The 25510-nt window shown below is 52.9% G+C and overlaps 3 protein-coding genes and 1 long non-coding RNA gene across 5 annotated transcripts; 2 read left to right on the top strand and 2 right to left on the bottom strand.

Moving 5' to 3' along the window:
* Positions 1 to 551: 551 nt before the first annotated feature.
* LOC134414031 (zinc finger protein 239-like) lies at positions 552 to 7931 on the bottom strand. 2 transcript variants are annotated; one of them, XM_063148027.1, is made up of 3 exons: positions 7780 to 7931; positions 3484 to 3549; positions 552 to 3336 (listed from the first exon to the last, which is right to left on the bottom strand). In XM_063148027.1, exons 2-3 carry the CDS (start codon positions 3503 to 3505, stop codon positions 2498 to 2500), a joined length of 861 nt encoding a protein of 286 aa, XP_063004097.1. In that variant the 5' UTR covers positions 3506 to 3549; positions 7780 to 7931; the 3' UTR covers positions 552 to 2497. The 2 variants fall into 2 exon arrangements, with proteins under 2 accessions (XP_063004097.1, XP_063004098.1); XM_063148028.1 differs by lacking the exon at positions 7780 to 7931 and adding an exon at positions 7204 to 7269.
* Positions 7932 to 8877: 946 nt separating this feature from the next.
* LOC134414037 (uncharacterized) lies at positions 8878 to 9709 on the bottom strand. The gene is made up of 2 exons (XR_010026640.1): positions 9540 to 9709; positions 8878 to 9192 (listed from the first exon to the last, which is right to left on the bottom strand). It is a non-coding gene; the product is annotated as an uncharacterized LOC134414037 (long non-coding RNA).
* A 589-nt stretch (positions 9710 to 10298) lies between these two features.
* LOC134414030 (zinc finger protein 239-like) lies at positions 10299 to 18777 on the top strand. The gene is made up of 3 exons (XM_063148026.1): positions 10299 to 10381; positions 17242 to 17307; positions 17461 to 18777. The coding sequence occupies exons 2-3, from the start codon at positions 17286 to 17288 to the stop codon at positions 18465 to 18467; spliced, it is 1029 nt and encodes a 342-aa protein (XP_063004096.1). The 5' UTR covers positions 10299 to 10381; positions 17242 to 17285; the 3' UTR covers positions 18468 to 18777.
* A 1790-nt stretch (positions 18778 to 20567) lies between these two features.
* Positions 20568 to 22874, top strand: LOC134414034 (zinc finger protein 22-like). The gene is made up of 2 exons (XM_063148031.1): positions 20568 to 20726; positions 21365 to 22874. The coding sequence occupies exon 2, from the start codon at positions 21600 to 21602 to the stop codon at positions 22074 to 22076; it is 477 nt and encodes a 158-aa protein (XP_063004101.1). The 5' UTR covers positions 20568 to 20726; positions 21365 to 21599; the 3' UTR covers positions 22077 to 22874.
* The last annotated feature ends 2636 nt before the right edge of the window (positions 22875 to 25510 follow it).

The raw sequence follows: 25510 nt of genomic DNA, 5'->3' as shown, positions 1-25510 counted from the left end.
ATCTTGTTTGATGATCAGAAGGCTGGATTTATTGATATATGATATATAATATATTATAACTATACTAAAAAGAATAAGGAGAGAAGTTGCAGAGGCGGCTAAGCTAAGAATAGAATAGAAAAGAATCTAAAAACAAGAGAGTTCTCTGTCACTGTGTTCCAGAGAGATTGCCCTGTGATTGGTCCTTAATTGTACACACGGAACACGAACCAATCACAGGTGCATCCTATTGCAATTCACAGCGGCTGATAATCATTGTTTACATTCTCTTTCTGGGGCCTCAGCTTCCCAGAAGATGCACAAGTCCCAAAGAAAGGATTTCTATGAAAAAATGTCTGTGACATACCTCAGCGCCCTGTCGTGCCGCAGCCCCGGCAGGGGAGCCTTGGTGGGCACAGGTGCCGGCACGGCCTGCAAACCCGGTGTGGGCTGGGACGATGTGACCATGGTCACAGGGGTTTTCAGGATGAGAGAGAGACGAGAATGTTGACTCCATGATCAGAAGGCTTGATTTATTATTTTATTATATATATGTATACTACATTATAACTATACTAAAAAGAAATAGAAAGGAAAAGGTTTCTCAGAAGGCTAGGCTAAGAATAAAATCGAAAAGAATGAATAACAAAGATCTGTGTCTCAGCAGAGAGCGAGAGCAGCTCTGCCGTGAGTGGTCAGTACATCCAAACACCCACAAGAGACCAATCACGGATCCACCTGTTGCATTCCACAGCAGCAGATAACCATTGTTTACACTTTGGTGCTGAAACTTCTCAGCTTCAGCAGGAAAAATCCTAACGAAAGGATTTTAATGAAAAGATGTCTGTGACAGGATGAGACCAGCAAGGAGCCCCTGTCCCCAATACAGAGGAGGAGTGGGGTGCCCAGAGAGGTGCAGCCCGTGGAGCCGCATCACTGCAGAGCAGCACAAGGGAGCCTGGCACAGCCAAATCCACCCCGGGGGAACCATCGCCATCCCCCAGTTGGATTTGTCCCCCAGCACACTGTCCCAGGGTGGGGAGAGAGCTCCACATCGCACAGAAACTCAAACACCCCCTCGCCCATGTCCGAGACAGAAGGGCTCCACTGGGAACTCCGAGGGATACAAGAACCAGACCCCCGCCAAAGCTCCTCACACTTTTTCCACTGCACCAGCAGCGATCCCACGTCTGCGGTGCAATCATCAAAGAGGGCCTGCATGAGGCGGACCCCCACGAGAGACCACTCCTCCTTGGAGAATGGCTCTGCAGAGTCCGAAAAGAGCCCTTGCTCTCGGGCCCACAGAAACAATCTCTCAAAATCATCCCAGGAAACAGAAACCTGTTTCCACTCCAGGACCCCCCTCCAGAGATCCAAAACGAGGGAATCCTCCTTGAAACTCGCAGAGGTTGCCATCACCACCAGAACAGCAGGCAAAGCACCAAAGAGGGGGGACAACACAACCTCACCAGCAATCTGGACTCTGTGTCTCAGCCTACACTCCGGCAGTCACCAGATGTCACTAGAGGACACAGAAGAACAGAAGCACACACCGCTGTTCTTAGGGTGAAGGAAAAGGGAAGTTTATTTTCTGACTCCAACATTTATAGTTTTCCAAGAGTGACAGCGGACTGGAAGGTGACAGTGACACCTCTCCAATGACTCTGGTCAATCCAACAGTCCATCAATTTCTCCTCCTCTATTAAGGAATGCAAAAGAATGAGTTATTTACAGAAAGTGTGTGAGAAAGTTCGCTACAAGAATGTCAACATCAGAAGGCTTAGAAAAACTTAAAAAACCAGGGTGACAGAGGGGTCAATTAAAACAGGGCAGGGGTCAATTAAATCAAGGGAGGGTCTTTGGTGGTCACTGGGGCAATTAAATCAAAGGAGGGTCTCTGGTGGTTTCTGGGTTAAGGGAGACACTGAGAGAGAAACAGAGCAGGCAAAGAGAGGCAGGAGAGAAAGGAGGACACAAACACAATGACCTGAGAAGGAGGCACTCTGCAAACAGAACTGCAATGGACTGAAAATGAACGGGAAAGAAATCAATAAGTCTGAGAGTTTTATTTGCTATCAAATACATCCCACAAACCCTGACCCACAGAATATCCATCCCACCAATCTAATTGAGATCCTACTACTCCAAATCACCTCCAAACCCCATCTCACCCTGGTGGCTGTGGAATCGAGTAGGTTTGTGAAGAGGTAGAGCTTTTTTGAGGTGCGAAAAAGCCCTTTTGATGTGGGCCTGAGTTCTCTGAGTCTAAGACTGAGCTGTTTTCACTGGGATTTGAGGTGACAGATCCATCCCTCTTGGCTTTTAGACAGCAGAGAGGCGGAGAAGATAAAAAACTTAATGCGAAACCAAAAGGAGAAGCAGCCAGGTGTGTTGCCAACATGGATCACAGGGAATGTGAGTGACCCGGGCTGTGCCCAAAGTGCCTCCTCCAGTGGGGGATGGAGCTGGAGCAGCGCACGAAGCTCTTCCCGCACTCGGGGCACTCGCAGGGCTTCCCTTACCGGTGCCTCTGTTGGTGTCGGGTCAAGTGAGAACTCCTGGAGAAGCTCTTCCCACACTGGGGACACTCGTAGGGCCTCTCCCCAGTGTGGATGCGCCGGTGCCTGATGAGGTGGGCGTTCTGCCTGAATCCCTTCCCGCACTCGGGGCATTGGAAGGGCCTCTCCTCTGTGTGACTCTGATAGTGCCTGATGAGACGGGAGCTGATCTGAAACCCCTTCCCACACTTGGAACACTCATAGGGCCTCTCCCCAGTGTGGGTCCTCTTGTGCGAGGACAGGTGGGAGCTCTGTGAGAAGCTCTTCCCACACTCCCCACACTCGAAGGGCCTCTCCCCAGTGTGGGTTCTCTGGTGCTTGATCAGGTTGGAGCTAAGGCTGAAGCTCTTCCCACACTCCCCACACTCGAAGGGCCGTTCTCCAGTGTGGATCCTCTGATGCTTGATCAGGCTGGAGCTCTGGCTGAAGCTCTTTCCACACTCCCCACACTCGTAGGGCTTCTCCCCAGTGTGGATCCTCTGGTGCACAATCAGGTTGCAGTTCCGCCTGAAGCTCTTCCCACACTCCACACACATGTGGGGCTTCTCCCCATCATGGAGCTGCTCATGGAGTACCAGCTCCGAGCTCTGGCTCCATCTCCCGCCACCTTCCCGGCCCAGGCTGGCTCTTTCCCCCTCAGATCCCCACCAGCTGCATTTGCAGCTCCTCCTCGTGCGGCATCTCCGGGGCTTTTCCTCCCCGTTGGCTTCCTGCGCCGTGGAGCCGCTCAAAACGGCCTCTTCCACCAGGTTCTGCCGCAGGCATTTGTCCTCCCTGCTCTCCATGCTCAGTTCCTGCTCTGGGGGAGGAAGGACAGGATGGGATTTGCCTCCATGCCACAGGCAAGGGCAAGGAGATCCTCCCAGGGCTGAGCTGCAGCCGGGGCCGTACTGGGCTGGGAGACGGAGCAGCACAGAGGGGAAAGGGGCACTGACTTCCTCCTCACCTGCCTCAGTGTCCATGGGCATCTTCCTCTTCCTCACAGCATCCCAGGGGTTGGCAATGGGAAATCCTGGTTTGGGGAAAACAAGGGATGAGCACGGTGAGTTTGAAGGTCCCTCTGCCCGAGTCCGTCTCTATAAGTCACTGGCCACGTGGGCTCCATAAAAACCTCCCAAATACCAAAAGATTCAGCCCTGGAAAAGTCTCTGAGGAGTTCCCTGTCCCTGGTCCCTCCCCTCTGGTGTTCAGGGGTTCCCCCCTGTCCCAGCTGCTGGGGTCACGCTTGGATTGGGGGTCCCCCTTCTCCTCGGTGCCCACCCTGCCCAGGCTGCTGGCAGTCCCAGCAATGCCAAAAGCTCCCCCCTCTTGGCTCTCCCCATTTCGGGATGCCAGGGCTGTTTGGGCTCCCGGGCTCCCCTCTCCCCTCATTCTCTGCTCGGGGCTGCACCGGCTCCAAGGAGTCCCCCCTGTCCCTCTCCAGGCTCTTGAGGCTCCCGCCAATGGCGGCGCTCCCCCCTCTCTGGGCTCCCCACTTTGGGCTCCTGGGGCACACAGGGCTCTGCTCCTCCAGGCTGCCTCTGCTGGCACCACCACCGGCACCCCCCGATGTCCCCCCAAGGGGCCTTTTCCGCTCTGCCTTGGACTGCTTCATTCTCCAAACATCCCCCAAAAACCCAACTGGGAGTGACTGGGAACATACTGCAGGGAACTGGGCTACGCTGAGGGATACTGGGAGTAACTGGTACAAAAGTGAGGGTGAAAGAGCAACTGGAACCATGTGGAGCACAACTGGTTCATACTGGCAGTGACTGGGAGCACACTGGGCTCATCTTTGGATCATACTGGCAGGGACTGGACTAATACTGGGAGTGTCTGAGAGCGACTGGGAACACACCCTGCACATCATCCCCCATACTGGGCCTGACTGGGAGCAACTGGGAGCATGCTGGGAGCAAATGGCATCATACTGGGAATGACTGGGCTGATCTAGGAAGCAACTGGGAACCATGCTGGAGGCGGCTGGGACCATACTGGGAGAGACTGGAAGCATCTGGGATTATACTGGGACCACACTGGGAGGGCTGGCATGTGACTGGGATCAAACTGGAGCTTACTGGGATCACATTGAGGTTGAAAGGGAGTGACTGGGATCACACTTTGGGCTACTGGGAGCAACGGAGGGAAACTGGGACGATGCTGCAAGCAAACTGGAGAAACTGGGAAGGACTGGATGCATGCTGGAGGCAACTGGGATATACTGGGCATGACTGGGGGATCATACTGGGAGAACTGACACCTTACTGGGGCCACTGGCAGTGCCTGGAAATGACTACAGACATGCTGGGGGCAACTGGGATATACTGGGAGTGTCTGTAACCATACTGGGGGGACTGGAACCACACTGGGAACAACTGGGACCATGCTGGGGAGAACGGGGCCCACACTGGGGGCACTGGCATCAGACTGGGAGTGAGTGGGAGCAACTGGGGTTAGACTGCAGGTGACTGGGATCATACTGGGAGTTGCTACACTCATACTGGGATTATACTGGGTGTGAATGGAACCTGACTGGGGGTTACTGGGAGCAACTGGGATCGGCTGGAAGGTTCTGGAACCATGCTGAGAGCACTGAGACTACAACTGGGGCAACTGGGATCATACTGGGAGCAACTGGGACAAGCCTTTGAGTACAGATAGAAACTGGGATAATGCTATAGGAAACTGGGAGCGACTGGGATCATTCTGAGGAAACTAAAACCCACTGGGAGTGTCTCTAACCATACTGGGGGGACTGGAACCACACTGGGAACAGCTGGGATCATGCTGGGAGCACCTGGGACGATGCTGGGGGAAACTGAATCTACCCTGGAGGCAACTGGGCACAACTGGGACCCTGCTGGGAGGGACTGGGACTGTTATTGGGGCAACTGGGATCATAATGGGAGGAACTGGGAACAACTGGAATTATGCTGGGAGCAACTGGGATCACACTGGGATCACAGTGAGAGCAGCTGAGTCCATACTGGGTTACACTGGGATCTCATTGAGAGCGACTGGAATCATACTGGGAGTGACTGGGAGTGGCTGGTTTTGTGGATTTTGGGGGGTTTGGATTTTGGGGGATTTTATTGGCATTTTGAGGGGGAGTTTTTCTGGGGAAGTTTGGTGTTTATTGAAATTTTTTGTGTCTTTTCTTTTTAATTTTGTTTGTTTTACTGGGATTTTGTTGCGATTTTTTTGGGACTCTCAGAAATTCTGGGGGTTTTATTGGGATTTTTAGGAGATGTTGGGGCATTTTATTGGCATTGTGGTAACATTCAATAGGATTCCTAAGGGATTTGGGGTTTTTGGGGATTTGAGGGGTTTTGTGGAGTTTTTTGTGTGTTGCCAGGATTTCTTTGGATCTTGGGGGAGATATTGTGGGACTTCTTATAGTTTTGGGGACATTTTTGGGGGATTTAATCAGGATTTTTGGTGTTATTGGGATTTCAAAGGATTTTGTGGGCTGTTATTGGGATTCAGGGTGTTCTAATGGGATTTTGAGAGATTTAATTGGGATTTTGTGGGTTTTATTAGGACTTTTGGGGGTTTTAAGGAGATTTTGGTGCCTGTCAGCTGTTCCCCACACCCAAGGAATGCTCCAAAGCCCCCCTAAAATTTCACGAAAACTCCAAAAAATCCCCAAAAATTACATGAAAGCCCTCAAAACCCCCAGAGAATCTCCAGAAATCCCAGTGGAACTCACCAAAATTTAAAACAACTGCTAAAAATTTCAATAAATCCCCCCCTCAAAAACCCCCCTGCAACCCAAACAAAACACCTAAAATCCAAAATCCTCAAATCAACAAAAACCCCAAAATCACGTAACCATCCCAAAATCCAATAATTCTCCCCAAAAATTCCCCCCAAACCCCCAACAAAATCCCACAAAGCCCAAAAAAGCCATCCCGAAATTCCCAAAACCCTCCAAAACCCCAAAATCCCCACAAACCCCCCAGACTCAGCGGGGCCGTCCTGGATCAGGGGGCACCGGCCGGTGGAACAGGAGCCACTTCAGGCGGCCCTCGGAGCTTTTTGGGGAGGGGGCACCATGGGAAACCCCTCAAAAACCTGGGGGGGGGGGGGGAAACCCCTGCTGTGCCCCCTCCCCCCGAAACCCCGGTTCAGGGTGGGCCTGGGACCCCCGGGACCCCCAAATCTCCCCCGGGACCCCTCCAGGAACCCCAAACCGCCCAGAGCCCCCCCAGGGTTGGCCCAGAACCACCCTGGACACCAAAATCTCCCCAGGACCCTCCGACCCCCACATTTCCCCCCAAAATTCAACCCAGACCCATCTGAGACCCCCCCGCAAACCCATCAGACTGCCCCAAATCCCCCTCAGACCCCTCAATCCCCACCAAACCCTATGAAATCCCCTCAGAATCCCCCACATTTCTCCAGAGCCACCTCAAACCCCCCAGATCCACTCACAACGCCCCAGTTTCTCTCGAAATCCCCCAAAATCCCCTCAGATCCTCCAAATTCCCCTCAGATCCCTCTTAACGCACCTGAGAACGCACCAGATCCTCTCAAGTTTCCCCCAAGCTCCCCAAAGCCCCCTCAGAACCCCTCATTCTCCCCAAACCTATGCACACCCCCCTATTTTCCGTTGATGCCCCCAAAAATCCCCGACTTCCCCTCAGACCCGCCCCAAACCCCCGCAGTTTCCTCCCCCCGTCCCCACCTCAGCCCCGCTCTCCCCTCACAATCTCCCGCCACCACCGCGCGCACGGGCTCCCAACAATGGCGGCTCACCCCGCCGAACCAAACAATCACCGCGCCGTACATCAGCGAAACAACCAATCACGGTGCCGGTCCCCTCAGCAAGGCCCGCCTCCCCGGCGCCGCCCCAGCCAATCCGAGGCGAGCCGGAAGCGGCCCCCCCCCTTCCCGCCGCTCCTGGGCCCCGCCGGGCTCGGGACAGGAGCGGGAGGGGCCTGAGAGGGGATCGGGGGGGGGGTGGGTTCTTGGAGGGCCTGGGGGGGTTTTGGGGTGGGGTCGTAGGAAGGTCTTGGAAGGGTCTGGGGGTGTTGGGATGGTCCTGGGGGGAGTTTGGGGAGGGTTCTGGGGGCTCCTGAGGGTGTCCTGGTATTGGAATAAGAATCCCAATATTACCAGTTAGATTTTGCCTGGGCCAGTCTGACCCTTGCTGCTGGGCCAAAGGCAGCAACTGTGGTGTGTCACCCCAGAGATACCCTGGCTTGCTGGTGGTTGCAGCTGGGCACTGAACAAGTCCAGGCTTGTTAGGAACTCAGTTTACCTCAGGAGGAGAGCTTCAGGCGATGGTGAAGAGAAAAAGAGATGGATTCTGCTGGAGAGTTTATATCCAGAGGTATATTCCAAGGTTACAGATGTCAGAACATAGGCAACTGCTCCAACAGAACCGGCCTAAACGTCTGATCACCTTTTTAAGCTCAGGGTCAGTGGAAGGGGAGGGAACAGGTGAGCCACCAACCAGGTGAGAGGGGCAGGGTCTCAGGGGGGGATGACACCCAGACAGGCCAATGGCCCCCGGGCCTGAGGGGCATCCTTTGAACTTGACCAACCACACGACGCCTTGCGGGAATGTTAAACCTGACTGACAGCCCAGCAGGGGGCGAGGGGGAAGGGGAAGAGAGGTATTGGCACACCTGGGGAAGGGAGTTTACAACACATTGCAACATCCTGGGAGGGTTCTGGAGGTTTTGGGGAGGGGCTTTGGGGGCTGTGGAAGGGTTTGGGGAGAGGATCTGGGGGAGTCCTCAGGGGACATCCAGGGCTGGGCCCGATTGGGGTCTGGGGGCAGGTTCCTTCCAGGCACGGGCATTCCAGCATTCTGTCAGGGACTCCCTGCCCTTCTTCCCTCTGCTCCCAGCTGCAGAATGTGCAGCAAAGCCGCCTTTGCTGTCTGCTCGGGGAGCCCAGCCAGCTGCTGCAGCCTGACCCTGCCCTGCACAGCTCCCCTGGCAGGCACAGCAGGAGCAGCGCCCCGGCAGCCTCAGCAATCGCCCTCTGACATCTCTGGCACACACTGCCATGGGCTGCAATTCCAGCTGCCAGCAAGGAAAAGATGCTCCTGCCCTTCAAGGCCAAATTCTGAAGGGGCCAAGACACAAGTGCAGCAAGATCTTACACAGACATTTCACTGCCAGCCTCTATAACTTCATCCAGGGCTGTTTGAGCACCTGGATGGGGAAGGAAAAAAAAATCAGGGGAGGGTCTTTGGCTGGAAGCTGCCACAGGTAAAGAGAGACCCTGGAAGGGAAAAGGAGCAGACCAAGGAAGGCAGGAAAGAAGGCAGGACACAAATGGCAACCAGCTGACAAGGTGGCACTCTGAAAACCAAACCTGGGCTTATGGAATAAGAATGGGACAGAAATGAAGAATTCTGAAACTTTATTTACTTGGCTTCTCTGAGCAATCTGTGAAGCCAGGACTTCACCATCCTGACAGGGAAGAAGCATTTTCTAGATCAAACCTGAGCTTCGTCCCTTTTACTCTGAGCCCAGTAAATCTCAATGAAGTCATTTGTGGTCGTTTTCATCAAGGGCCCAAGCTTTTTGTTCCAGCACATCCAGCAAGCACCAGGCAGGACAGCACAGGAACCCAACACTCAGCTGAGGGATTCAGAACATCTAAACACCAGCAGGGCACATTGCTCATTTTTGCTCCAATAGATTTGAGAAATGAAACCCTGGGGATGAGAGCTCTTTTTCAGAGCAGTAATTGCTAGTTGATGTTAATGAAGTTGATAGGGTCTGAATTTGAAGTGTTGGTCTGTTGTTAAACATTGAACGTTACAGTTCTAGGACTTGCCTTTAGTTGCCGCTATCCAGTGTTACCATTTTTCCCTGTATTTGTATCTCTCCCCGGCATACTCTGTATTTGTGCCCCTTTCCGCCTCAGCCCAGATTTGTATCCCTTCCCGTCCCAGACTGAATTTAAATGAGAGGCCGTGGGAACTCCATGAACCCTCTCTGAACAACAAACCAGCACATAAACGATGACTTTACCCCAGCAGAACCGCACTAAATCACCCACCCTTGAGCAGAGCCGGATTCTGTCCTGCCCCCATAATTTTAATAGTGCTCAGCTTGGAGGATCCCCCTATGCTCCGAGCCAACGTTGCCTTCCTAAGGACTCTGGTGAGGACGGAAGCCCCGGCTGTGCCGAGAGACAAAGCTGCGCTGCTGCTGCTGCTGCTGCTGCTGCTGCTCCTCCTGCTCAGCGCGGTCCTGTGGGAGCAGCGGCGCTGTGCGCGACCCCTCGGGTTCCGCACCCAGAGCTGTCTTTAATAAAGGCCTTTTGAAAGGAGCTGCTCCAATGGCCCTGTTTATCACACTGCCAGAGCCCCTCCCCAAAACCTCCAAAACCCTCCCAGGACACCCTCAGGACCCCCCCAGAGCCCGCCCCAAACTCCCGCAGGACCATCCAAACACCCCCAGACCCTCCCAAGACCTTCCTATGACCCCTCCCCAAAACCCTCCCAGACCCTCCCACGACCACCCCGCTTCGGGATCCCTCTTAGGACCCATCCGCGCCCCCCAGGTCCCCCCTCAATGCCCCAGGGCCCCTCCCCAAAGCCCCCCCGGACCCTCCCCCGCCCCCCCGATCCCTTCTCAGGCCCCTCCCGCTCCTGTCCCAAGCCCGGCGGGTCGCGGCCGCGGTGGGGAACGGAGGGCCGCTTCCGTCTCGCCTCTGATTGGCTGGGCCGGCGCCGGGGAGGCGGGCCTTGCTGAGGGGAGCTGCGCCGTGATTCGTTGGTTCGGGGCCGTGCAGGGCGGTGATTGATTAGTTCGGCGGGACGCGCCGCTCTTGGCTGGGGGAGCCGGCGCACGCGGCGGAGGCGGGGGGAAGCTGGAGCGAGTCTGGATTGTTCTCAGGTGGGTTTAGGGGGATCTGAGGGGAAGTGGGAGGGTCTGAGGGCATTTTGGGGGATTGTGAGAGGAACTGGGGGGTTGCGAGGTTGGTCCGGGGAGAAATTTGGGGGAGTCTGAGCGGATTTCATAGGGTTTTGGGGGGAATTGAGGAGTCTGAGGGGGATTTGGGGCAGTCTGATGGATTTGGGGGGGGGGGGGTCTCAGGTGGGTCTGGGGTGAATTTTGGGGGGAAATGTGGGGGGTTCTGAGAGTCCTGGGGAGGTTTTGGTGTCCAGGGTGGTCCTGGGCCAACCCTGGGGGAGCTCTGGGGGGTTTGGGGTTCCTGGAGGGGTCCCGGGGGAGATTTGGGGGTCCCGGGGGTCCCAGGCCCACCCTGAACCGGGGTCTCGGGGTTTCGGGGGGAGGGGGCACAGCAGGGGTTCCCCCCCCCCCCCCCCCGGTTTTTAGGGTCTCCCATGGTGCCCCCTCCCCAAAAAGCTCCGAGGGCCCCCTGAAGTGGCTCCTGTTCCACCGGCCGGTGCCCCCTGTTATGAATATGAAGCTTGACTAGGCCAATATTCAAGCAGCAATCAATTTATTTTTTAATATGGTAAAGTATGAGCAATACAGCGCCGGGTACAGTGGGGGAAGTTTTCTCTCTAACTGTACGCCGATAATTGATGGTTACAGGTATTTATAGGGGTAGTCATCAGCTTTTTTCAGTAGTTTCTATTTCTAATCTTTTACTCATCAGCAATTTTTATTCCAAATTATTACACCACAATTCTATACACTATTGTGATTTTAATTTCTCAGGATGTATCTCAAAGGAGTATCCCCAGATGTTGATGGTCTAGTTTCCGAAAGAAGAAAGACAAATCCCATCTGGTGGGGTCCAGCTCCCCAGATGTGTGTCCACCTTTTAATTGCAGAGACTATAAATCTCATAACAGTGATGTCCAGCTTCTCTTTGGTTGAAACCATAAACCCTTGAGGTGATGTTCATCTTCCTTTCTCAAGCTGCTTTTCTCTGCTTCAATAAGGCGTGAGATAAGCATATTTCCTTTATATATATTCCAAAGCTATAGGTTCAAGGATACAAGTAATATTCTAAAATTATACTTCAGAAGGTTATTATTGCAGAGCTTTTTATGGATTAAATGCAAGCAAAAAGGAACATCCTTAACACCTTAATTCCAATGCTCCTAAATCAACTAGGGTTAATTGCAAACAAAAGATAGGTTCAAAGGCCTTTTTCCATGCTTTATTTTCCTCAGTTATTTTTAGAATTCACAACTATCCCATTGTTGATGTCCACATATTTCGCATTCGCAAGTACACACTTTGCCTGTTTGTACCTGACACGAAACACAGCTTTGCCTCTCACCCCCTGATCCAGGACGGGCCCACTGAGTCTGGGGGGATTTGTGGGGATTTTGCGAGGGTTTTGGGGATTTCGGGGTGACTTTTTTGGGCTTTGGGGGATTTTATTGTCAGTTTCGAAGGAATTATTGGAGGTTTTGGGATGTAATTACTGGGTGAGAATTGCGTGATTTTCGGGCTTTTGTATTTTGGGGGCTTTCATTGGGGTTGTGAGGGGTTTCTTGAGAAAGGATTTATTGAAATTATTTGGAGTATTTTTTAATCTTGGTGAGTTCCACTGGGATTTTCAGAGATTCTCTGGGGTTTTTGAGGGTTTTCTTGTAATTATGGGGGATTTTGTGGGATTTTCATGGAATTTTGGGGGGCTTTTGGGGCATTCCCTTGGTGTGGGGAAGAGCTGAGAGGCACCAAAATCTCCTTAAAAACCCCAAAGTCCAAATAAAACCCACGAAATCCCAATTAAATCTCTCAGAATCTCATTAGAACACCATAGAATCCCAATAAAAGCCCACAAAATCCTTTGAAATCCCAAAAATCCTGAATAAAATCTGCAAATCCCCAAAAAATGTCCCCAAAACCATAAAAAGTCCCACAAAATCTTCCCCAAGATCCAAAGAAATACTGGCAACACACAAAAAACTCCACAAAACCCCTCAAATCCCACCAAAAATCCCGAAAGACCCCAAAACCCCAATGAACCCCACTAAATGGCTCCACAATGCCAATAAAATGCCCCAACATCAACTAAAAATCCCAATAAAACCCTCAGAATCATTGAGAATCCCAAAAAATCCCAACAAAATCTCAGTAAAACCCCCAAAATTCAAAAGAAGCCACAAAAATTCAATAAACCCCCAAACACCCGCAGAAAAACTCCCCCTTAAAATGCCAATAAAATCCCCCAAAATTCAAACCCCCCAAAATCCACAAAACCAGCCACTCCCAGTATGATTCCAGTCTCTCTCAATGAGATCCCAGTGTAACCCAGTATGGACTCAGCTGCTCTCACTGTGATCCCAGTGTGATCCCAGTTGCTCCCAGCATAATTCCGGATGTTCCCAGTTCCTCCCATTATGATCCCAGTTGCCCCAATAACAGTCCCAGTCCCTCCCAGCAGGGTCCCAGTCGTGCCCAGTTGCCTCCAGGGTAGATTCAGTTTCCCCCAGCATCGTCCCAGGTGCTCCCAGCATGATCCCAGCTGTTCCCAGTGTGGTTCCAGTCCCCCCAGTGTGGTTAGAGACACTCCCAGTGGGTTTTAGTTTCCTCAGAATGATCCCAGTCTTTCCCAGTTACTCCCAGTTTCCTCTAGCACAATCCCAGTTTCCATCTGTTGCTCAAAGGGTGGCCCCAGTTGCTCCCAGTATGATCCCAGTTGTCCCAGTTGTAGTCTCAGTGCTCTCAGCATGGTTCCAGAACCTTCCAGCCGATCCCAGTTGCTCCCAGTGTGTCACATTTTCCTCCCAACATGGGCCCAGTTGCTCCCAGTAACCCCCAGTCAGGTTCCATTCACTCCCAGTGTAATCCCAGTATGATTGCAGTCTACTCCCAGTATGATCCCAGTCACTTGCAGTCTAATCCCAGTTGCTCCCAGTCACTCCCACGCTGATGCCAGTGCCCCCACTGTGATCCCAGTTGCTCCCAGCATAGGCCCAGCTGTTCCCTGTGTGCTTCCATCACTCCACTGTGGTTACAGACACTCCCAGTATGGTCCCAGTTGAACCCAGTTGTCCCTGCTCCAGTCCCAATTACTCCCCAGATGATCCCAGTCCCTCCCAGCATGGTCCCAGTTGTTGTTATTATATTTCTGGAGTCCCAGCTCTCAGGCTGCCACAGCTCTCGGCTGTCCTATCTTGTATTGCTGTTGTTATATTTCTAGAGTCCCGTACCTTCAGGGTGCTCTTCTCACACACAGCTCTTCACAGCAGTGTTGCTCCTGCTTCTTGGTCAGGGCTCCTCCAAGACTCTCCCTGCACGGCCACCCCACTCCCTTTTATCCCAGTTATCTTCATTAGCCACAGCAGCCACCCAATTAAGGACATCACAGCTGCAGCCCATTTACAATTAGGATCAGGGCACGGCCACTTATACAATACATAGATTTTACTAGGACTCCTACTATACCCACTCACTCCCAGTTGCCCCCAGTGTGGGCCCCGTTCTCCCCAGCATGGTCCCAGTTGTTCCCAGTGTGGTTCCAGTCCCCCCAGTATGGTGACAGTCACTCCCAGTATATCCCAGTTGTCCCCAGCATGTCTGTAGTCATTTCCAGGCACTGCCAGTGGCCCCAGTAAGGTGTCAGTTCTCTCAGAATGATCCCCCAGTCATGCCCAGTATATCCCAGTTGCCTCCAGCATGCATCCAGTCCTTCCCAGTTTCTCCAGTTTGCTTGCAGCATCATCCCAGTCTCTCTCACTTGCTCCCAGTAGCCCAAAGTGTGATCCCAGTCACTCCCTTTCAACCCCTGTATCATCCCAGTAAGCTCCAGTTTCATCCAGTCACATGCCTGCTCTCCCAGTGTGGTCCCAGTATAATCCCAGTTGCTTCCAGTCTCTCCCAGTATGGTCCCAGCTGCATCCAGCATGGTTCCAGTTGCTTCCTGGATCACCCCAGTCAGTCTCAGTATGATGCCATTTGCTCCCAGCATGCTCCCAGTTGCTCCCAGTCAGGCCCAGCATGGGGGATGATGTGCAGGGTGTGTTCCCAGTCGCTCTCAGACACTCCCAGTATTAGTCCAGTCCCTCCCAGTATGATCCAAAGATGAGCCCAGTGTGCTCCCAGTCCCTGCCACTATGAACCAGTTGTGCTCCACATGGTTCCAGTTGCTCTCTTTCACCCTCACTTTTGTTCCAGTCACTCCCAGTATCTCCCAGTGTACCCCAGTTTCCTCCACCGTTCTTCCAGTTCCTTCCAGTATGATCCCATTTGCTCACCAGCACTCCCAGTCAGCCTCAGTGTAGTGGCACTCACTGCCAGTATTATCCCAGTCACCTCCAGCATGATCCCAGTTCATCCCAGTTGAAGTCCAGCAGTTTCCAATCACCACCAGCATGCACCCAGTCACTCCCAGTTCCTCCCAGTTGCTCCTAGCATGTTCCCAGTTACTCACAGCTATTCCCAGTCACACTCAGCACCATCCCTGTCACTCCCAGTTTATCCCATTTCTCCATAACATGGTCACAATTGCTCCCTGCAGGCTCCTGCTCACTCCCAGTATGATCCCAGTATGATCCCAGTCTCCATCAATGCGATCACAGTCTGGCCTGACATGGCACTATGATCCCAGCATGATGTCAGTACATAGCAAATACAGTCCCAGTCACTCCCGGTACGATCCCAGTATGATCCCAGTACAAAGCCAGTAGAGTCCCAGTCACTCCCGGTACGATCCCAGTATGATCCCAGTACAAAGCCAGTAGAGTCCCAGTCACTCCCAGTACGATCCCAGTATGATCCCAGTACGAAGCCAGTACAGTCCCAGTCACTCCCAGTATGATCCCAGTCCAGCCCAGTCCCTGGCAGTGCTGCCACTGCTGGGATCCCCCAGCCCTGTGTGCGTTCTCCCCTGGCGGATGTGCCGAGAGGAGCCCCAAGGGCTGGCAGTGGCCAGGCAGGGTCCCCAGCAAGGCCCAGTTTGGATGTACAGCCCCCAGTGTGCCCAGTTTGCCTCTCCATTGGCCCGGGCCGGGCTCCCCCCGCCCGCAGCGGCTGGGAGCAGCCGAGAGCCCCGCGCTGCCCATCCCGACCTGTCCCGGCTCCATCCCTGCTCCTGCCGCGGGCTGCGAGGGCTGCAGGAAGGGGCACCGAGGGTGTGGCTGCTGCTGGGGGAGGAGAAGGAGGGAGGGAAGGGCAGGGATGAAGGGGGAGGAGGAGGAGGGGTAAGGGAGGAGGAGGAGGAGAAGGAATGGAAGGGGCAGGATGGAAGAGGAGAAGGAGGTGGATATAACACAGAGGAGCTCGAGGAGGGATGGAAGAGGAGGAGCGGGAGGAGAAAGAGGAGGGAAGGAGGCGGGGTTACAGGGGAGGAGGAGAGGGAGGAGGGATGGAGGAGGAGAAGGAGGTGGGGATAAGACGGAGGAGGAGCGGGAGGAAGAGGCGGGACAAAGGCTGATCAAGGCTGATCAAGGCTGATCAAGGCTGATCAAGGCTGAGCAGATGGAGCCGCGTTGCAGCCCTGCCTGAATTCGCAGCCCCCACCCGTGGGATCATCGCCCCCCCGCCCCCGTCGCGCCGGTTAGCGGGGAGGGGGAGCCCGGCCCAGACATCCCAGGGGGTCCCTGGGTTGGGTTTTTGGGGGGATGTTTGGAGAATGAAGCAGTCCAAGGCTGAGCGGAAAAGGCCCCTCGGGGGGACATCGGGGGTGGCGGTGGCGGTGCCGGCAGAGGCAGCCTGGAGGAGCAGAGCCCTGTGTGCCCCAGGAGCCCAAAGTGGGGAGCCCAGAGAGGGGGGAGCGCCGCCATTGGCGGGAGCCTCAAGAGCCTGGAGAGGGGCAGGGGGGACTCCTTGGAGCCGCTGCAGCCCAGAGCAGAGAATGAGGGGAGAAGGGAGCCCGGGAGCCTAAACAGCCCCAGCATCCCGAAATGGGGAGAGCCAAGAGGGGGGAGCTTTTGGCATTGCTGGAAGTGCCAGCAGCCTGGGCAGGGCGGGCACCGAGGAGACGGGGGACCCCCAATCCAAGCGTGATCCCAGCAGATGGGACAGGGGGGAACCCCCGAACACCAAAGGGGAGGGACCAGGGACAGGGAACTCCTGGGAGGCTTTTCCTAGGCTGAATCTTGGTGTTTGGGAGGTTTTTATGGAGCCCACGTGGCCAGTGACTTGTAGAGACAGACTCAGGCAGAGGGACATTCAAACTGAACATGTGTTGGGGAAGATGAAACAGAAAAGCCTCATAAATATGATTGTCTGGCAAAAGAATTTGAGAATATTGAAACTCTAAGCAAGATTGAGATGGAAGCAAGCTTTGAAATACCTTAGTGAACAACTGGAAAACAATGGTGTGGCCTGACTAAAGGTAATCCCCTTTTGTTGAAACAATTCCCTCTGCGTGCAGACAGACCCAAGGGTCTGAGCAGACCCTACTAGCTCAGCAGAAGGAGTCCAAAGCGGTGATTTTAGGGTTTAAAATGTAACACAGTATCATGATGTAATGATTCTTACAGGCTGTATGTAAATGCTCTAGGATTTGTATCTTGTACTAGATTTGATAGTGAGAAATAGAATATTCAACAGAGAAGATTTATTGTATTGTAATGGGAAGCTTACTCTCTTACGCTCTTCCCCTCTTACTCTCTCACCCTCTCATCCTCTCTACCCCTCTCTTCTCTCGGGCCTGCTCCGACCTGTGGCTGGCAGCTCCAAGCAGGGCCTTGCACCCAGGCCCTTTGCAATAAACCGCAAGTTCCACGACCTGGCTTCAGAGATCTCTCGTCTCCGTCCGTCCCGACCATCCTACCCCTCAACGCTCCTACAAACGTGCTCATCCCTTGTTTTCCCCAAAGCAGGATTTCCCATTGCCAACCCCTGGGATGCTGCAAGGAAGAGGAAGATGCCCCGGGACACTGAGGCAGGTGAGGAGGAAGTCAGTGCCCCTTTCCCCTCTGTGTTGCTCCATCTCCCAGCCCAGCACAGCCCCAGCTGCAGCTCAGCCCTGGGGGAATCTCCTTGCCCTTCCCTGTGGCACGGAGGCAAATCCCATCCTGTCCTTGTCCTTCCTCCCCCAGAGCAGGAGCTGAGCATGGAGAGCAGGGAGGACAAATGCCTGCGGCAGAACCTGGTGGAAGAGGCCATTTTGAGCGGCTCCACGGCGCAGGAAGCCAACGGGGAGGAAAAGCCCCGGAGATGCCGCACGAGGAGGGGCTGCAAACGCAGCTGGCGGGGATCTGATGGGGAAAGAGCCAGCCTGGGCCGGGAAGGCGGACAGAGATGGAGCCAGAGCTCGGAGCAAGTGCTCCATGAGCAGCTCCATGATGGGAAGAAGCCCCATACGTGCGTGGAGTGTGGAAAGAACTTCAGGTGGAACTGTGACCTGATCCTGCACCAGAGGACCCACACTGGGGAGAAGCCCTATGAGTGTGGGGAGTGTGGGAAGAGCTTCAGCCTGAGCTCCAACCTGATCAAGCACCAGAGAATCCACACTGGGGAGAAGCCCTATGAGTGTGGGGAGTGTGGGAAGAGCTTCTGTGGGAGCTCCAGCCTGATCAAGCACCAGAGGATCCACACTGGAGAACGGCCCTTCGAGTGCGGAGAGTGTGGACAGAGCTTCAGCCAGCGCTCCCACCTGATCTCGCACCAGAGGACCCACACTGGGGAGAGGCCCTACGAGTGTTCCAAGTGTGGGAAGGGGTTTCAGACCAGCTCCCATCTCCTCCGACACTATCAGAGTCACACAGAGGAGAGGCCCTTCCAATGCCCCGACTGTGGGAAGGGATTCAGGTGGAACTCCACCCTCGTCAGACACAGGTGCATCCACACTGGGGAGAGGCCCTATGAGTGTGATAAATGCAGGAAGAGGTTTCAGACCAGCTCCCACCTCCTCCAGCACTATCGGATTCACACAGAGGAGAGACCCTTCCGCTGCCCCGAGTGCGGGAAGGGATTCAAGCACAACTCCACCCTCGTCAAGCACCGGCGCATCCACACTGGGGAGAGGCCCTACGAGTGTCCTCAGTGTGGGAAGAGCTTCCCCAGCAGCTCTGACTTGACCCGACACCAACGGAGGCACCAGTAAGGGAAGCCCTGCGAGTGCCCTGAGTGCGGGAAGAGCTTCATGTGCTTCTCCAGCTCCATCCCGCACTGGAGGAGGCACTTTGGGCACAGCCCTGGTCACTCACATTCCTTGTGATCCATGTTGGCAACACACCTGGCAGCTTTTACTTTTGTTTTGGCCCTAATGTTTCTAACTTCTCTATCTCTTTGCACTCCAAAACTCAAGAGAGATGGATCTGTCACCTGAAAACCACTGAAATCCCAGTGAAAACAACTCAATCTTACCCAAAAGGGCTCAATCCCACCTCAAATAAACTCAGTGCCGTACCAAACTCACTTGATTCCTCAGCCACCTAAGTAAGATGGGGCTGGGAGGAGATTGGGAGAAGTGGGATCTCAGTTAGAGCGGTGGGATGAGGATTGTGTGGAGCTGGGTGTGTGGGATGCATTTGATAGCAAATAAAATTCTCAGACTTACTGATTTCTCTCCCGTTCATGTTCAGTCCGTTGCAGTTCTGTTTGCAGAGTGCCGCCTTCTCAGCTCATTGTGTTTGTGTCCCCTATTCTCTCCTGCCTCTCTTTGCCTGCTCTGTTTCTCTCTCAGTGTCTCCCTTGACCCAGGGACCACCATAAATCCTCCCCTGATTTAATTGACCCAGGCACCCCCAGAGACCCTCCCTATATTTAATTGCCTCAGGGACCACCAAATACCCTCCTTTGATTTATTGCCCCAGTGACCACCAAGGATTCTGCCCTGATTCAGTTGACTCCATCCCTGATATAATTGACCTCTGCCCTGTTTTAATTGACCCCTCTGCCACCAAAGACCCTCCCCATATTATTTATTATTTTATTGCCCAAATATTATTTTAATTCCCAGTCCCAGGAGCTGAAGTCCTGAAGGCTGGCAGGGAAATGTCTCTGGATTTTGCTCCATTTGCCTTCAAGGGCGGGAACATCTTTTCCTGTCTGGAGCTGGAATTCCAGACTTTTGGAATGTATGCCGAGCAATACAGACTGGCATCAGATATGGACTGGGATCAAATGGATTGGGATCAAATATGGACTGGGATCAAATAGGGACTGGGATCATATGTACTATCCCGAATTTCCTCATTATCCAAAAATTCCCATAATTCTGGAATTTCTGTTATCCCAAAATTCTCATTATCCCAAATTTCCCATTATCCCAAATTTCCCCATTATCCCAAAATTCTTGTTATCCCAAATTTCCCATTGATCTGGAATTTCTGTTAGACTGGAATTCCTGTTATCCCAATTTTCCCCTTGATCCCAGAATTCCCATTATCCTGGAATTTCTGTTATCCCGGAATTCCCATTATCCCAGTTCCCCATTATCCCACTCTCCCAGTTCCCCCCATTATCCCAGTCCCCCACATTATCCCAGTTCCCCCCTTATCCCATTTTTCCTGTTATCCCAGTTTCCCCCGTTTTCCCACTTCCCCCCCACCCTGCTATCCTGTGCCCCCCAGTTATCCCAGTTCCCTACTCAGCGGATGCCTGAGAGACTGGAATCCTATACACTGGGACAAACTGGAATGGGATAGCCCAGACTGGGATCCTATGGATTCGGATTATATGGAACTGGGATCCTATGGACTGGGATAAACTGGACTGGGATACCCTGCACTGGGATCCTACGGAAAAGGATAAACTGGACTGTGATAAACTGGAATGGGACTAAATAGGGATTGGGACTGTATAAACTGGAACCCTGTGAAATGGGATCCTATAGACTGGGACTGCACAGACTGGGACCATATGGATCCGGGCCATACACACTGGGATAAACTGGTCTGAGATTCTATTGACTGGGATCCCACCAAACTGGGATCGCATGGACCGGGACTGGAAATACAGGGATGGCATGGAAGAGGAGGGATAACGGAGATCGAGAAAGGATGGAAAAAAGAGGAGTAGGTGGGGTTAGGGAGGAGCAGGAGGAGGAGGAGGGGTAAAATGGGAGGGAAGAAGGAGGAGAAGGAGGGAGGGTCAGGGAGGAGGAGGAGGAGGGAGGGAAAGGGAGGGACAAAGGAGGAGAAGGAGATGGGGAAAGAGGAGGGGGAGGAGGGATGGAAGAGGAGAAGGAGGTGCAGTGAGGGAGAAGGAGGAGGAGAGGGGATGGAACAGGAGGAGCGGGAGGAAGAGGAAGAGGCGGGACAAAGGCGGATCAAGGCTGAGCAGATGGAACCATGCGCTGCTGCCCTGCCTGAACTTGCAGCCCCCACCTGTGGGATCATCGCCATCCCCCGTCGTGCCGGTGAGCAGGGAGGGGGAGCCTGGCCCAGACATCCCGGGGGGTCCCTGGGTGGGGTTTTTGGGGGGATGTTTTTTGAGAACGAAGCAGTCCAAGGCTGAGCGGAAAAGGCCCCTCGGGGGGACATCGGGGGTGGCGGTGGCGGTGCCGGCAGAGGCAGCCTGGAGGAGCAGAGCCCTGTGTGCCCCAGGAGCCCAAAGTGGGGAGCCCAGAGAGGGGGGAGTGCCACCATTGGCGGGAGCCTCAAGAGCCTGGAGAGGAGCAGGGGGAACTCCTTGGAGCCGCTGCAGCCCAGAGCAGAGAATGAGGGGAGAAGGGAGCCCGGAAGACCAAAAAGCCCCGGCATCCCAAAGTGGGGAGATGGAAAACAGGGAACTTTTGGGATCGCTGGGTCTCCCAGCAGCCTGGACAGGGCGGGCACTGAGGAGAAGGGGGACCCCCAATCCAAGCGTGACCCCAGCAGCTGGGACAGGGGGAACACTGTAACACCGGAGGCGAGGGACCTGGGAGGCTTTTTCAGGGCTGAATCTTGGTGTTTGGGAGGTTGTCTGGAGCACAGATGTCCAGTGACTTGTAGAGATGGACTGGTGCAGAGGGACCTTCAAACTCACTGTGCTCATCCCTTGTTTTCCCCAAACCAGGATTTCCCATTGCCAACCCTTGGCAGGTTGTGAGGAACAGGAAGATGCCCACGGACACTGAGGCAGGTGAGGTGGAAGTCAGTGCACCTTTCCCTTTCTGTGCATCTCCATCTCCCAGCCCAGCACGGCCCCCGGCTGCAGCATAGCCCTGGGGGAATTTCCTTGCCCTTCCCTGTGGCACGGAGGCAAATCCCATCCTGTCCTTATCCTTCCCAGCCCAGAGGAGGAGCTGGGCATGGAGAGCAGGGAGGACAAACGCCTGCGGCAGAATCTGGTGGAAGAGGCTGTTTTGAGCGGCTCCACGGTGCAGGAAGCCAACGGGGAGGAAAAGCCCTGGAGATGCCGCACGAGGAGGGGCTGCAAACGCAGCTGGCGGGGATCTGATGGGGAAAGAGCCAGCCTGGGCCGGGAGGGCGGCCGGAGATGGAGCCAGAGCTCGGAGCTGGTGCTCCATGATGGGGAAAAGCCCCACACGTGCGTGGAGTGCGGGAAGAGCTTCAGGTGGAGCTCTGAGCTGATCCAGCACCAGAGGATACACACCGGGGAGAGGCTCTACGAGTGTTCCAAGTGTGGGAAGGGGTTTCAGACCAGCTCCCATCTCCTCCGACACTATCAGAGTCACACTGGGGAGAGGCCCTACGGGTGTCCCCAGTGTGGGAAGAGCTTCTCACAGAGCTCTCACTTGCCCCAACACCAATGGAGGCACCAGTAAGGGAAGCCCTGCGAGTGCCCCGAGTGTGAGAGCTTCGTGCGCTGCTTCTGCTCCATCCCGCACTGGAGGAGGCACTTTGGGCACCGCCCTGGTCACTTACATTCCTTGTGATCCATGCTGGGAACACACCTGGCTCCTTCTCTCCTTTTGGTTTGGCCTCAATTTTCTTTTGCTTCATCTTCATCCCTTAAAAACAGCTAAAACAGGCTGCTATTAAATGAAATAAATTGATCAAAGATGTCTAACGTTCCACAATTTCAGAGGTTTTTAAGGGAGAATTGATGGTTTAGGGACAATATTTTGGAGGATTTGTGGGTTCTCTGGGGGGATTTTGGGCAGTGTTTTCCATCTCTTTGCACTCCAAAAGCCAAGAGGGTTACCTCAAAACAACTGAATCCCTCTGAAAACAACTGTTGCATAATTTTGTTCAGACATGGCTTATAGAGGGACCATGAAAATATACAGCTGGTTTAAAAGTAAAAGGCAGCTGTAAGCAGCAAGTTCTCAGGCTTTTTCCTTAAACAATAAACACCATGTCCTTGAGTAAAGTGATGAGAAAAAACATGATGGAAAACATGGAGGCCTTGAGAATAGTCAATAACAAATCAACAACAAGATGAGAAAAACAAATCTTAGTCTCAACAAGAAACCACAGATCTTGACAACAAAAGGAGGGGTTGGTGTGTAATCTGTAGCCAACAATGAGCTCGGGTTTTGCAATATGTATGAACTTAATTAACACTACTATAAAAGTGTGTAAGCTGGATCAATAAATCAGATTTCGATGCTGATCAATAAGGATGTGGTCGACTCCCTTCGCTTCCTCAAATGGTGACACCCGATTGTGATATGGCAACACACCACGGAGGAGTGAAGATACGGCTCGGGTCCTGAGAACCAGCCGGGATGGCAGAAAACGCGGAGAAAAGAAAAAAAAGGGATAAAAAAGAAGCTGGGACGCGTCGTGCCTCGGGTGTCGAGGCGAGCCCGACCGATACGTGATGCACGGACCTTGAAGAGGCTGCAACAGCGCTGACGATTTAGGTATGGAAAGGCAAGCAGCATATGATTTATTTACTGCCTTTTTACAAAAAAGGCAGTTTAAGGGGATAGATTTGCAAAAGGATTTACCAGGGTTTTTGACTTATGGCTACGATAGGGGAGTTTTTATTAACACCCAAACGGTTCACAAGTTAACGGAATGGCGTAAATTCGGTGATTTATTATGGGAGGCTACTTTAGAGGGCGATAAAACTGCCAAGAAGTTAGGTAAATTATGGAGGGTGGTTCACAATGAGATGTTAAAGCTTCAGGCTGAGAAAAAGGCTGCCCAGCAGGCTAACGCCGCTCATGGGCGTAATAAAGATTACGATCAGGACAGGCAATACGATCAGGACAAGGGATTACCATTAGCCCCTGCAATGAGGACGGTCTTATTACCTGCTTAGCCACCCGCTTCTGCTTCAAGCCAGGCTACACAGAGCGCTTCTGAGGCTTCCACACCCCCTGAACAACATGAACTATGGCCAAGACCACCCAATAATCTCCTGCAAATCAATGAGCCGATCCCTGGGGCGGAAAACGACCTAGCGGGGGCTATTGCAAGGGAGCGGAGGTTGGCTTGGGCTAACCTTGCCAGAGGCGCTATGAAAAAAGGGGATAAGGCAGTTATCAGCGCTGCTACCAAGCTGGCTTGTCCTGTTGTATTCCATCCGCAGGAGGGAGGGGGCATGCAGGCTACCATTACAGCCCTTGATTGGAAATTGCTGTCTCAACTGAGGTGTCTACTGTTAGTCAGTTTGGAGTGAAAAGTGAGCCAGCCAAACAGATGTTAGATTGTATTTTTGATACCAGTCTTCTTCTTTTGATGAATGATTGTAATGAGATAGCTAAATTGATCTTTACTCAGCCTCAGCAATTGTTATTCAATGCTCATTGGCAAGGGCTTCTAAATGAATGCGTAGCACAATTAGGGCTAGGCTTACAAGAACAAGCAGGGACCTCTCGGAATCAGGTGTTAGCTGCTCTTGCAACACTTCAAACCTCAGCAGCACTGCCTCCGACGGCTAATTGGGGCCAAAAATGCCATTCAGACACCAGGAAGCACGAACTGCAGTGACCACGCACCGACACAAGTCATCGCTGCAGCATCAGCACCCTCTCCTGTCTCCAACCCACCAGCACAGGGAGCCTCGGTTTGGAACTGGCAGCCACCGTAGGAGTTACACTGATGACCCCGCACCCACGAAAAATTCTGACAGGGATTCATGGACCTATTGTTATACAGGGTCAAGCTGGGTGCTCTGCTGTTCAGAAGATCATCCGCATTGGGATTATTTGTTTTGCCAGGCGTCAGTGGTGTGGACTATATGATTATGGTGCATACCCCTTTCCCACCACTCCAAATTAACAAAGGACTGAGAATTGCTCAGCTGGTGCCACTTGAGCCAAATGACTAAGGGATTACAGACTATGAAAGGACAAGAGAGGGGGGAAAATGGTGTTGAATCCACCGGAGGACTTACCTTACTGACTCTGAACCTTTCTGAGAGACCAAAGAAAAGGGTGGAAGTGGAATTTCAGGGACAGAAAGGATCATTTTCAGGCTTGCTCGACACTGGAGCAGATTCCAGCATTATTAGCCCTAGCCGTTCGCCTCCTCTCCGGGTTCGCATGAATGAAAAACAGCTAACAGCTTTCTTACCACCTACCAGGACATTGTGGCTCAGTTGGGGGTGGTTTTAACCCTTTGGGGTAGAAGCCACTGCTTGGACCGTGGCTGAGGAACCATATGTTGCAGAATTTTGTTCAGACATGGCTTATAGAGGGGCCATGAAAATATAAAGCTGGTTTAAAAGTAAAAGGCAGCTGTAAGCAGCAAGTTCTCAGGCTTTTTCCTTAAACAATAAACACCATGTCCTTGAGTAAAGTGATGAGAAAAAACATGATGGAAAACACGGAGGCCTTGAGAACAGTCAATAACAAGTCAACAACAGGATGAGAAAAACAAATGTTAGTCTCAACAAGAAACCACAGATCTTGACAACAAAAGGAGGGGTTGGTGTGTAATCTGTAGCCAATAATGAGCTCAGGTTTTGCAATATGTATGAACTTAATTAACACTACTATAAAAGTGTGTAAGCTGGATCAATAAATCGAACTCCGATTTATTGATCCAGCTTACACACTTTTATAGTAGTGTTAAGCAACTGAATTTTAATTCATATGGGCTCAATCCCACATCAAAATAGCTTGTTCCCACCTTAAAATAAACTCAATCCGATGCCAAACTCACTTGATTCCACTGATGGCATGGTGAGATGGGGTGGGAAGGAGATTGGGAGAAGTGGGATCCCAATTTGGAGCGGTGGGATGGGGATTGTGTGGGGCTGGCTGGTTGGGATGTATTTGATAGCAAATAAAACTTTCAGAGT

The sequence above is a fragment of the Melospiza melodia genome, unplaced genomic scaffold (genome assembly GCF_035770615.1).
Source record: "Melospiza melodia melodia isolate bMelMel2 unplaced genomic scaffold, bMelMel2.pri scaffold_91, whole genome shotgun sequence".
NCBI lineage: Eukaryota > Metazoa > Chordata > Aves > Passeriformes > Passerellidae > Melospiza > Melospiza melodia.
Note: the sequence above shows the minus strand (reverse complement) of the source record. Positions and strands in the feature narration are given on the sequence as shown.